We start from the raw sequence: 13,287 nt of genomic DNA on the forward strand, positions 1-13,287 counted from the left end.
TCCCCCTTCAGCGACGGTGTAAGCGAAAAAAGCAGTGACCATGCTCAAGCGTAATTATTAGGCTTTGAAGGCCTAGAAAGCTGTAGCGCACCAATGACGAAGCCATCGGTGCCTGCGTATGCGCCCGTGATTGCGGTGGCGGCAAGTAGCCAGCCGCGCATCTCCAGACCGGGCGGCGTGCGCATGACGCTACCGATTTCCTCTTTCTAGCTGCCATGAAGTGTTGGGTTCACCATGTTACACACTGTACTATCGGGCCGGAATGAAACGCGAACACAGGAACGCGTGGCCTTTGGTTAATTTTGGTACAGTGCGCGCCGTCTAGCAGCGTCCGCGATAAGCTGCTGACGTGTGCACTGGGTTTGTGGCTCTGTCCCTAGCCGCCCTGTGAGGAGTCATCGCTCGATTTGACGCTGTTAGGGTGTACCCTTGTATGGCAATCCCCGTCTAGCTCCTGCATTGAGCTAGCCGCGTCGCTTTGATACCGACGCTCACCATGTCCACAGTCAGGGGCGAGCGGGATGGCGTTGCGGTTTCTGTCAATTCGATGACCGCGCTATCTCGCTGTGCGATGACAAAGCTTCGACTGCCGAATGCACTCGGTTATCGGCGTGCAAGGGACGACCGCTTAGGCGTGATGTCTGTCGCTAATTTTGTGCATTACAGATGTCAGGCGGAAAATCGAGCGATGACTCCTCACAGGGCGGCTAGGGACAGAGTCACAAACCCAGTGCACACGTCAGCAGCTTATCGCGGACGCTGCTAGACGGCGCGCACTGTACCAAAATTAACCAGAGGCCACGCGTTCCCGTGTTCGCGTTTCTTTGCGGCCCGATAGTACCTCTACTACCACATGTGGAGAAAAGGCCAGGGACACATACGCGTCACCTAGCGACGCGTAGTGAAAGTAACCTAGTCAAGAAAAAGCATATCGTTAATCGTCAATCAGGGAAAATGCACGCGTGACTTGATGTCTGTATAAATGTTCCAAGACGATTCCGATATCTCTTTCCACGTTTCAGCTTTTTATTTTTTTAGCAGCACATGAAATTGAGGTGCTGCTTAAACGTAAGGATGAAAAAAAAATTTGACGACTCCGTTGACTGCCTCCGCGGAAAATGTCATGACAGAGACACTAACATCTCGTCAAATATGGAAAAGAACGGCATCTGCAGCAGAAGGCGCAATGCGGCATTGAAGCGTGTATGCTTGAACACGGACGCCTAGCTAGAACGAGCGAGCTCGTGGGTGTCTACCAAGAACCCGGATATTAACGTCACGTGACGTGGTGTCGTACCTGCGACGCCGCAAATTGGTTTAGGAGTTCTGCGACTTGATGTCGCATCGGCTCATTAGAAGGTTGCTTATTGGAGCAGTGTCAATGATGATGCTCCTTCCTGTGGACAGTCCTCGGTGGCCCTGATGTTTTCGTGCCTTCCGGCAGCCCACTCCACCGCACGTAGCTGGACCTCTGGGTCCGAGCTGGTTACCGCAGTCTCCCACTGCTTTCGGGTGTTTGGCTGTGCGTGAGCCTGGTCTGCCTTTCTTTCTTTACGCATTGGGCACGAGGGATCGTAGAGACTAGGATACTTAAGAGGCTACGTCTTTGTCTGTACCTGTCTCCAGACGACCTGCTGGTTTTTATCTAAGTTCTTGTGCGGGGCCGGATACTTGAGCCTCCTGTCCCTATAGTGGCTAGTAATCTCCTTGTACTTAACCATGCGCTCGCTCGCTTCCCCTCGGGCCGACGAGGAGCCCACGGCCCGGCTGACGACTAAACCTCGGGTCATTTCGTGAGCCGCCTCGTTTCCCCGGTGGGAGGAGTGCGCGGGAGTCCAGATTAACTCAATCTTTCTGCGTTGCTCATTTGTACCGATTGCTCCGCCGGCGACTGCCGCCGTTAGTATATACGGTGTGCCGGCTCGTGTATTCTAGCCTCGCGCAGTTTCGTACGGAATCCTTGGAGTCGCTCGTTATGAACCCGCACTGGGTATTAGTGACTGCCAGAGCTATGGCTGCCTCCTCCGCGCGACTTGCTCGGAGGATCGTGGAAGCGGATGAGAGCTTGAAGTTTCGGTCCAGGGCCACGCCCGCGAAGACGCTCTCGTTCCGTCGACGCCGTCCTCCTCCGCACTCCGCCGCATTGCATACACTACGTCCTCTCCGTCGCCGTAAAGCGCCTGGAGGGCTTACCCTCGCCAGCCTTCTTGCCTCGTGTCGCTCCAGGTGCATGTTTTTCGGTAGCGGTTTTATCACGAGTTGCGCGTATCTGTGTCTCTGTATCTGCTTCGTCTCCGTTTTCACGAAGGCGTCGCCTATGCCCAACATCCCGAGGAGTGTTCTGCCCGTGTCCATTGTTGTACCAGATTTATACCACATATCATGGGGCTGCCAAAAGAATGAGCCTCCAACTATCCATAGAATGAAAAACCAGAGTGCGGAACAGCGGGATAGTACGCTTTCCAGCGTAAGCTTGAAAGGCCAAAGGGCGAGCTCGCGAGATGGCCATACTCAGTGGAGCCTTGGACTAGGGCACCAACCCAGTGAATGAAGACGGAAGACGCGAATATCTTTCTAGAGCTCAATAAATGTTTTTTCCAGTCCGATCCGATCCCGTTTTGGTTCCCGACAATCTCTCTAGTTGGGCCGTCCTGTGGACCTCGACTAGCTCTTCAAGAGTGTGTAGCGAGTTGTGTAGGACCAAGCCTAGGAGTCTGTCCGTGGGCAAGTGCAGCAAAGTCTTGTACGCCTGACTAATTTCAGGTAGGGCGCCATATACACTATGCGGCTCAAGACGAAGGCATGCATCAACCTCGTCGTGTCCGCGTCCTTCATCCCCTTCTGTTATTGGCTGTCCTTTTGATCAGCCTGCTTCCTCTCGCCCGTGCAAGCGAACATCCTGTGAATGGCCACATTGTTTTGGACGTGTTGCGAGAAATCGGTCAGCGAGCGACTGCCATGAAAGGGTCGCTGGCGGCTTGTTCCGGACTCTCTCCTCCGTGATGAATTAGCTCATGTCCCGCAACCTCCACGACTCCCGCTTTTGTGACCAAGGGTGCACAAGCGATTACCTTAATTGCGACTCGCCTGCTGCCCCAGGCTCACTCGTGTGATACTGTCAAGATTTAAGGAAACCCGTTGCGCAAAAGGCATGGTCAATTTGTATATTTGATGTTTCATGCACCCTCATCACGAAGAATATTAAATCAGATATTCTGCACTGCACTGTGCCGATTCAAGATTCAAAATTAAGCTCAGTTGTCCACATATTCCCTAAGAGTTCAAGAAGGCTGCATCCAAATGTAAAGGACGCTAATGAAACGGTGGTAATAGTTAATGAGACGTCAGGAGCTGCACTGAAAAAAAAAAAAGCTGGTCGCTGGACTTAAAGCAACGAACACCATGTGCTACAGCTGGTGCATCAGAGAAATAAGCATACTCACCGCGCGAAGCGATCGTTTTTTGGCAACTCTGCGCCGCACAGTATCTCGGTTACCATTAGGGCTCAAACAGCCATCACCAATTTAAGCAACGCACAGGTTCTGCCACAACGCGCAACGTCGACGAAATGCGCGCTCACAAAAGTAGCTGCTGTCACTCATATAAGCCTTACGAACAGGCAACTTATAAACAGTGGTCGCGCTGCCTTTTTCTAAACTACTTTCTTTTGTGTACTCTGATGCAGCAGCAAGTGACGTCAGATGACAATGAACGCAACAAAAACACAGGCAATAAGGTCCGTTATTTCGCCTTTATCGTACCGTGACAAAGCATTCTAGCTCGTCTCCCCGTCCGTCAGGGAAACGAAGTTCGTTACTTCGAACTAAAGGTTTGTTTTAGTTTATGGGGGTTTAACGTCCCAAAGCGACTCAGGCTATGAGAGACGCCGTAGTGAAGGGCTCAGGAAATTTCGACCACCGGGGGTTCTTTAACGTGCACTGACATCGCACAGTACACGGGCCTCTAGAATTTCGCCTCCATCAAATTGCGACCGCCGCTGCCATCCCGGGATCGAACCCGCGTATTTCGGGTCAGCAGCCGTGCGCCAAACCAATGAGAAACCGCGGCGGCTTAAAAGTAAGGACGAAGGGCGATTTGAACTCCGGGCTCGCGTTGGCGCAGGCAAGGCCTGTCGCCTCCGCACCCCCCTCATTCAACGCACTAAGAAAACTTTTCTGTCATTTCATGGCGCCCGTACCAACGGATACAATAAAGGCACGCTGCAAGCATGCTGGCTACTCCACGCACGGGCAGCTGTCCTGTCGTTCGCGCATGCCGCATCAGGGACAGAACCACCCCCCCCCCCCCCCCCCCCACCCCAAGCGAGAAATTTATCCTAGGAAAACAATGCTGAGCATAATCTATTTTTTTCAACAAAAGAAATCCAGGAAACACAGGGTTCAAATGGGACCGCCCCTCTTCCAAAATGCTCTACAGCGATCGTCAGGACGTCCAACTTCGGCTAATCCGGCGAGCACAGCTGGCAGCGGCATCCAGCGGAGCCCTGCACTAGGGGCAGACGACCATTGCTGAGAACATGGAAGACACCATCTGACTCCGCCAAATTCCTCACCTACTCTCTAGAGCTCAATAAATGTTTTCCCTCCTTCCAATAGTGACCACAAATCCGTCGCCGAGCGGTACCTGAACGAATACGCCCAAAATCGGCTAACCAGCCCCGGCTGTAACGGGAGAACGATTCGCCCCACAAGAACAACATGCGACCACAATTTGCAATGCATTTCGGTAGAGCCAAATCGTTCGAACATTATCCATTATCAAGCGCGAATAGAGGTGACCATCCCAAACTATTTCAAGAGGAAAACAGCTTCGCAGGAAAGCTTCGAAGGTACCCTTTAGCCCTTTCCAATAAAGGCTCTTTAGACGCCGGCAAATTGCTCGCTGGGCTGTTCGTGATGCGGAACAGGTCTGCAACAGCCCAGAGAGGGGACGTTTCGACATCCTTCTCGCCCGATGGAAAGGTCTATAATTCCAACTAATTTAGCACCTCATGGCTTTAATAAATTAAAGTTTCACTAAATGGCTTGTGGGGGTTTAACGTCCCAAAGCGACTCAGGCTATGAGAGACGCCGTAGTGAGGGGCTCCGGAAATTTCGACCACCTAAATAACAAGGTGGCAGTGCTTCTCTATAAAATAGTTGAAAACTAAACTGACTTCGTTTTTTTTTTTCCTGCGCCCCAAAATAACGGCACGTGGCGCTTCGACCTCACTAAATAGCGTATGCAAACCAAACCAAACAAACCAGCCGAACCAGTGAACCCGTGAGAAGCCGCAGCCGTGAAGCGGCCTCTCCGCGGCGGACGTCCCCTTCGAAGCAGCGGGCCAGCCCTGTTCTGAGGGTCGTTTTTATTTTGATTGAAAACGGACACAACGGAAGGGAGGGGGGCTAGTCGTGCGGTCGCGGGTCGTGGATGGGCATGGAGTGCAGCACTTCGTCCAGCAGCTGCAGCGAGCGGTGCAGGTGCACCTCGATCCAACAGGGGGTCTCCTTGATGCTCTGCCGAGGGTAGTCGGGGCCCCAGCCCTTGACGAAGCTCAGCCGCAGAATGCACAGCCGCCGCAAGTCGTCCACGCCAATGCCCGCCGCCGCCGAGAGACCTGCACGCAAACGGCACCACAAGGAAAGGTGAATGAGCAGCTCGGCAGCTAGCACGGCGGAGCCGCATGGCTTGCGTGACTGCTGCTGCCTTTAAAGGGACACTGAGGAGAAATTGAAGTTGGCTTGTATCCATAGAATAGCAGCTCCTGATCACAAAAAGCCACTCGTACTGAAAACAAAGCCCTTGTAATGTAGAAAATAGCAAGAACCAAAATACAGGTATCACCGCCACAGGCCAATCTCGCAAGTACAAGCGTGATGACTTCCTTGGACAAGAGGCGCCACCTTGGAGGAATTTTCCTTACTTCATGGACGTCACGAATCGCTGAGGCTTGCAAAGGAAGATTGTGCACCGCACCGCTAGCGTTTACGTCACGATTCACGTCACTCCGTTCTGTGACGTCATAAGTGTTGCCGTGGCGTCATAAGAGTTTCCCGAGTTTGAATCAGAGCGGCGGGAAAAACTTTTTCAACTTCGAATCCAAATTTCTTCGAAATAAATGCATCTTTCACGCCCGGACAAGCGGCAACAAAGCCATGAAATGCCGAACTATCAGATTTTTGCTAACAAAAAAAATTGATAGAGTTCTGCTCAGTGTCCCTTTAAGACACTGCAGCGATCACGACATAGCGCGTGCCTGTGCCGGCCTGCGCGCCATCATATTATGCATTCACCGACTATAATGCGTCGTCCAGCCGAGTTTCCAGTTAAAACTCAAGTTATCCCTAAACCCTCTTTTAGATCATCTCAGGAGTCTACCTACATTCGGGTTAAATTCAGAATGCGAGCATTATTCAACCATAACCGTGTACCGCCTATACTGTTCCGGGTCGATCAGTCATTCGTCTTTGCCATGCCGAAAACTCACGGCAATAAGTCATATCGCGGACCGTTCTCGGCCGCCAAACGCAGGCATAAAAGCAGCCCTTCCGCCATTGCGACGGCACAGACCTCGAGGGACGTTCGAGCAGGTAGAAAGCTTTCAGAGGCAACTCCGCGAGATTGCTCGCGGAGTATCGCAGGACGTATTGTTCAGACACGGGCATTTCTTTATTGAGCTATAGCGCACTGCTTACGCTCCCGCGGCGTTACGGATTTAGGAACATCCAATATCAGGTTGTTCTCTACGGCCGTAACCACGGACGCATGCAGCCCACGCTGTCGGGGAATGAAAAAAAAAGCTACTTTCGAAGACCGCGTGTAATCGACATCAAAACAAATGAGCAGAAATGACAAAATGGGGCTGATGTTCAGTGACGGGTTGCAGTGCGAAATATTTACAGAGACATCAATCTACGCTGCACAAAATGAACAGGAGATATTACCAGGCGAAAGGAGAAGCTGAATCGCAATGAGATTGGAGAAGCTGAATCGCAGATGAGATTAGTCTCCGCGGGCCTTTTGCTTTCCCGCATACACACTCTAACGTTACACCGTCGAACACCGGTAGAAACCAAACAAAAATGCATAACTGCGAAGCGCACAACGAATGAAACGATATACAGTCCCGAATATCAAACAATAAGGCTACGTGAAAGCGCTTTTTTAACGGTCGAACTGTTAGGCTCAGTTACTGGCATACGAAGCAGCTTGGAGCTCCGATAGGCCTCGAGGAGCACAGTTTCAAACGGTTTGTCTGAGTTGCTGCAAGCACCACAGCCTTCTGCCGATGTCGCCGCGGGTGAAATGCGTGCAGTACCTTTTTTTTTTTTGTGTGCACTAGCCCTTACAGTGGCCATTCCCCGCGTGTGGGCGTTGTGTGTTTGTCTGTCTATCTGTTCGTCGAAGCCGGTTTTGTGGCAGGTTGCCCACCACCCGGTGGGTTGCCCACAGTGTCAGGCGGCAGCCCACTTAATCGTGAGAGGCTGCTCGGGAAGCGCAACATGGGTCGCAAGCCAACCCAAGTCCCACCGATGGCAACACCTGCCACAGCACCTGCCTTGTGCCACTGCTCACCCGCCCACCGGGTGGCTTACTTGCCAAGAAGTAGCCGGTGGTAACCAGCAGAGAACCTGGGCCGCTAATTAGGCGGCACCGCACCTAAGCGCACAGAACTAAGCGGAATGATCAGCAGTGGTTAGGGTGAGAACGTGATTCGAATGATGCTTTCACAGTAGCTAAACGGAAGAAGAAATTGGGGTGGTAATTAGGTGGTAGCCTGGTACTACCGAGTAGGTCGTGGCTCCAACCGACAATTGACGTCATGCTAGCGCACATATCTGCATTTTCCCCAATTACCCAAATCAACTGAGATTTTTTTCTCGTTAAGTTCTCCATACATATATATGGCATTTTCTTTCAATGCCCGGCAACAAAACGCAGTTTCGTTCCGAGCAAATACAGTACGAGCAAGCACGAGCGCAATTAGTACAGTAGACTGCTGCGCCTTGTATATGAGTGGTCTCAATTGCTTATATCGCTAAGCGGGCCGTACTGCCCAGCTTTGACTGTCATGGGCCAGCAGCCGGATAAAGGTGAAGGACGGAGGGGTTGATGGCAAAAAAAGAAAAAAAAAGTCACGTGATTAAAGTAGGTAAAAACAAATTCTTGCATTTAAATGTCGAAACGAATAAGTCAGAAGCTCTGGCGAACAGAGCAACTCGCAGTAAACATTTTTGCACTGCGACAGCATTTTAGTTGGTTGCTTTTTTTTTGGGGGGGGGGGAGGGGAGGAAATGGCGCAATATCTATCTCACATCTCGGCGGACACCTGAACGGCGCCATAAGGGAAGGGATAAAGGAGGAAGTGAAAGAAGAAAGCGGTGGCCGTAGTGGAGGTCTCCGAAACAATTTAGACCACCTGGAGATCCTTAACGCATGCACTGACATCGCACAGCACACGGGCGCTTTTGCGTGTCGCCTCCATTGAAACGCGGCCGCCGGGGTCGGGTTCTAAACCGGGCACTCCGGTTCAGTAGCTGAGCGCCATAACCACTGAGCCACCGCGACAGCAGTTAACGGCACGCTTCTCCAGAATTTCATCCTCATTTATTGTCCCTTAAAGGCCCCTACGTGGGGCACCGTCGGCAAGTTTTTAGTGCGAAAGAATGCTTCACTAGCAAAGCTGAAAAGCCTGAGGTGTGAGTGAAGCCTCAACATTTGCCCTCTGACGGAGCGCCAGCGGCGGCCTTGCGCAGCTGCTCCGTCAACTTGCGGAACCGGTGTCATAAAAAACTTTTTTGTTATTAAAACTTTCACGTCGTGTGCGCTACCATCCTCGAGCACAGACGCGAGCAGACTTGTCTACAGAGCTGGTGTGGCGTGCTGTGCAGAACGCCGAATAAAGTGACATCTATGCGCATCAGTTAAGTTAGGGGCCCGGCGCTCGCAGCCTTGTCGTTCTCATAGGTACGCGGAAGCAGTTTTTTCTCCCTGAAAGTCATTGCCCGCTTTACAAATTCGCAACCTTTCCTATGCAGAGCACCACGAGAGCGCTATCTACAAGCCTGCTCACGTCGGTACAACACTTGCGCGCCTTTGCTATACTTGCCTGCCTTTCAACATTGCGAACACGTTCAACATCACAGCGGGAATTTGAAACGGCCAACAGCCTTGGATCAGGGCGTCGTTAGTGTTGAGTAGAGCTTGCCGTGAAACGTCCTGTTAGTGCCTGTATTCTGGCTTCTCGCTTCTAACACGTATTTTGCGAACTTGACACAAGATTTTCTAGGTATTGGGTTTAAAAAAAAAAATGGGTTTAACTCGATTACAAAGAGATCTGCTAGGGGTGTAAGAATCGATTGAAACCGGGTTTCAGTCGAAAACAAACGTCCCAAAATATAATACAACATTACAACCCTTCCTAAAAAAAAAAAACGAGAAGGCCAGCTGAGTCCGCAGGCAACCGAGAAGGCGAGAGCGATTCAGGCGCAATCACTGAAAAATAATCGTTGACGCAGTGGGCGATTGATTACAGGAGGGTCGCAGTAACTCCACCCTGGCGCACAAATTTCGGCGGGGAAAAGAACAAGAACAGCAAAAAATATCACGTGCACACACAGACAATTCAGGTGACGATGTCCGGAAATGCAGCACGTGGCCATTCGCGGCCAGTCGCACGTCGTGCTTCCAACGAACCGCACGGCGGCACAGCGCCTCGCGCGCCATAAATCCCGTCCGAAAAACGCTGCACTCGTTAAAGAGGGGCCCTCAATCATGGCACACAGCGAGCCGGTGCTCCACGGCTCGTTTATCAGTGCAAACATCGTTAACAGTAAACCCTAGCCGGCACGCTACGGAAGCAGGCTTCCATCGCGGACGGCGTGACGCGCGCACAGGCGCCAAGTGCCTGCGCAAAGCCGTCGCTCGGATGGCGCCCAGGCACGGAATAACGCCTGCCTGCCTCGAGTCAACATGAGCCCGTAGGCGGCGCGTGGTTACAGCAAACCGAAGCTCGCTAAAGTACAGCCGTTTCCGCGTCACAGGCAAACCAACAGAACTGCACACAACGCCAGTAAATGACGATAGGCGAAAAGGAAGGCTGCCTCGCGGCTAAGCCTAACGAGTTTGCCGGTTACGTAGCTCAGAGTTGCGTGCAACGTCTGCCCAAGCCAACAAAATCAGAGTTCATGTCGACAAAGCCTAGGCGATAACTTCCGCTGTGATAAACAAGAGGCTTCTGTAGTCATCGTTTCGGTATAGTGCGTTTTACTAATCTTCGTGCGTCTCAAGAATACGGCACCTCTACTTGTCTCCGTCACCAACCCAAAACCATGACGCCTTAACATCACCTGACATCATTTCAACCTACATACAACAGGTACCTTCCCAACCAGCCCTTGTTCTGCCCTTGTAATTATATCAGCGTATGACCACCACCAAGCTGTGCTTCTCTAGAAATGCATGGCAACTGAGGGCATGAGTTTCGAAAAAAGGCTCAGGAAAATGTGCATATGCATGAAACGCGCGTGTTCACACAAATGGATATATGAAGCCGAAAGTAGCAGACATCAACCTACCCCTTCCATGTGCTCATCAGAAACTGCCGGTAAGACACCACATACTTCAGCGCCGATGGAAACAACACAGGAAAAACAAGCTTAGCAGCTTACGCCTGCACAGCTCATAACCCACAACACCACAACTAAATGCAACTCATCTTGTTTGCAGCATTTGTGAACTTTCATCAACACTCAGCTCCCGGAGGCATTGCAGTTCCTGGTGTTACAACACCGTCAACAATCGAGAAATTTGTTGAAAAATTGTTTAGGTGCATGCAAATAGTCACGTCCAAGGCAGCCGCATATAGACGTTTGTGAATATACTTCTACTCACACAAGGGAGCTGCCAGCAGCAGATAAGTGTTATGTTCAAAAAATTCCCCCTTTTTTTTTACTGAGCTGATTCAGGCTATGGAAGTCACCCTACACATCCTGGGCGTATGAAGAGAACATGCATATTAACGCGATAGCGTTAAAGGCCTCATTGTCCAGACAATCCGGCGTCTGCGTTGAGCGAAAAATCCCGAGCATGACTCTGGCAGGTGGTGCCCAGAGAGCAACCTAGGAGGCAGGTAGGCCACCTAGGTCGCATGACCTTGCGAACTCATCACAACCTGCCCTTCGGATAGTGAGCAAACTGCTCACCGTAGCAGGCGGCAGTTAAATTAATGATTGGTCATTCAGGAAGAGCAACCTCGGCCACACAAGGCCCACCGCTGGGAACACCTGCCATTGGCCCATCGCAGAACAGTGGCGTATCACTTAACCGCAGCACCACCGCACCAGGATGGGTATGAGGACTCCCAGGTACCTATGAATGTGAAGTAGAGAATAACATTCTGCTTAATGGGAATTAACCCACTATGCTATCGCGTCATGCCCTTAAGACGAAGGTAAAGTGTTCCCTCCAATTTTTGTCCTTTAAAAAAAAAACAAATGACAACTGTGGTGCTGTCAGATGAAGTAACAGGTGAAACTGCAGCCAAAGAAGTTAAAAAATTTTCTTACAGGCTCTCGTTATAAAGAATTCTCAGGTAAGAACAAAGTTGGAAAAATTGGTTTCTCGTAAACTTAAACTGATAAAGATAGCACAAACCCTTAGGACGAACTGTTTCACATGTCCCTCGGTTAAGACAGACCTTCACAACGACGGCGAATCAGGGCGACTCCTGTACTGTACTGCGAGTACTGTAAACAGTACTCACAGAGTGCCTAATCCTCGAACAAGCAAGAAAAAAAAATAAAAACGCGTTCGCGCAAGCAAGTTCCCCACATTCGGTCAAAATTAAATACACGGGACGCTCTTGTGGGGAGCGTCCTTGTGGATGCAGGAAAGGCAGGACCCCATCACGCTTGCCTGAGCATGACACGGGGATCTGACACGCCAGATCTATGTGTCGCGCGCTTCAAGAACCGCGCGTGCTCAGTTTCTCAATTGACACAGAACAGCACACGTATTTTCGCAGTGCAGAAATGTGACATGGATAAATATCTGCACCGCCTGCTCATGCAGTTGGTAACAGCTGCGTTATAGCGGCCATCAATGCAATAGATGCGGAAATGTATTAGCGCAGTGGTTAAAGGGTCAGTAATAGTGAAGTACACCTATTACTAACTATAACTATTACTATCACTGCCACTATTGAAAACTATCACTATTACTATTACCATCTATTACAACTACTAATTACTCACTACTACTACTACTAACCACTAATTATCATTAGTATTACCATACTACTACTACTTCTCTTGGCATGACTACTACTACTATTACTACTGCTACTACTATTACTGCTACAGCTATGATATTTATCTCTCAGACAACTGTGCTCGATCGAGGCTTCAGACGGACAGATGGTTCTGACATGGGTGTTCTAATGATTACGCAATAAAAAACATCGTGCGATTTCGGAGCCTGTGCTGCTCGTTTAGGTAGCTGGACACATTCGAAACACTCGAAGCCGAAGGGAGGGAAAAAATGAAAATAAAAGAGGTTGCGGCCGCAAAGAAAAAAGAAACAGCAAAAGAAAAAAAGGCAGACCAATGCTGCTTTCAACTGGGATGACCTGAGCTTATTTCATGCAAAGTTTATGGACACAGCTTGCATGCTCACACAGCCTTTTTGGGGGCACTTCTGATATGATGAACAAATTCTTGTGGTCCCTTCAAGCACAGCTTAAAAAGGGTCTGCCATATAAGCATCTATAGTGGCTAATGGAGAAGGCAAAATCATAACCCTAATCCGAGATTTTATGCAACTTCTTATTTCTAGTGTGAATGCTTGCATGTCTATTAGTAAGCTTTTAAATTAGAAATTTCAGTCAGTTAGATATTGACATTTAGAGTAATAAACATCACACACATGCACAAAAAAATAAACAGCATCAAAAGAACAAGGAAGCATAATAAAAATGAGCATAAATCATCAAGACAACTTGGCTTCACAGATGGGCATCCACCCCACTGAAAACAACTACGAGTTCCAGGTGTGGAATGTGTCTGGAACGAGAGTTGTATAGTCAAGGGAAGGAGAGTTTTGCCACTGCAGGCTGGAAAACTGACACGGTGAGCGAAGCCCTTCACAAAATCAACACTGAGTAAAGAGAGAAAAAAAAACAAACAGGCTGACAGTTACCAAGCCTGCGTAACGCGACATTCCGCGACAACTGTTTGCAAGATCCTCTCCGCTGCGAATTAGCTATCGCAGGACGGAAGCGGGATC

At 50.2% G+C, this 13,287-nt stretch overlaps 1 protein-coding gene across 4 annotated transcripts in view; it reads right to left on the bottom strand.

The window, feature by feature from the left end:
• Nucleotides 1–5,351: 5,351 nt before the first annotated feature.
• Nucleotides 5,352–13,287, bottom strand: part of Med (Smad/Smad4 homolog Medea) — a 48,387-nt gene continuing 40,451 nt past the window's right edge. For all 4 annotated transcript variants that reach the window (XM_077627219.1, XM_077627217.1, XM_077627220.1 and 1 more), the window contains one exon: nucleotides 5,352–5,620. In XM_077627219.1, coding sequence (XP_077483345.1) covers nucleotides 5,409–5,620 — 212 coding nt within the window. In that variant the 3' untranslated portion in view covers nucleotides 5,352–5,408. The remainder of the gene's footprint in view (nucleotides 5,621–13,287) is intronic.

This window comes from Amblyomma americanum, chromosome 6, assembly GCF_052857255.1.
Source record: "Amblyomma americanum isolate KBUSLIRL-KWMA chromosome 6, ASM5285725v1, whole genome shotgun sequence".
Classification (NCBI taxonomy): domain Eukaryota; kingdom Metazoa; phylum Arthropoda; class Arachnida; order Ixodida; family Ixodidae; genus Amblyomma; species Amblyomma americanum.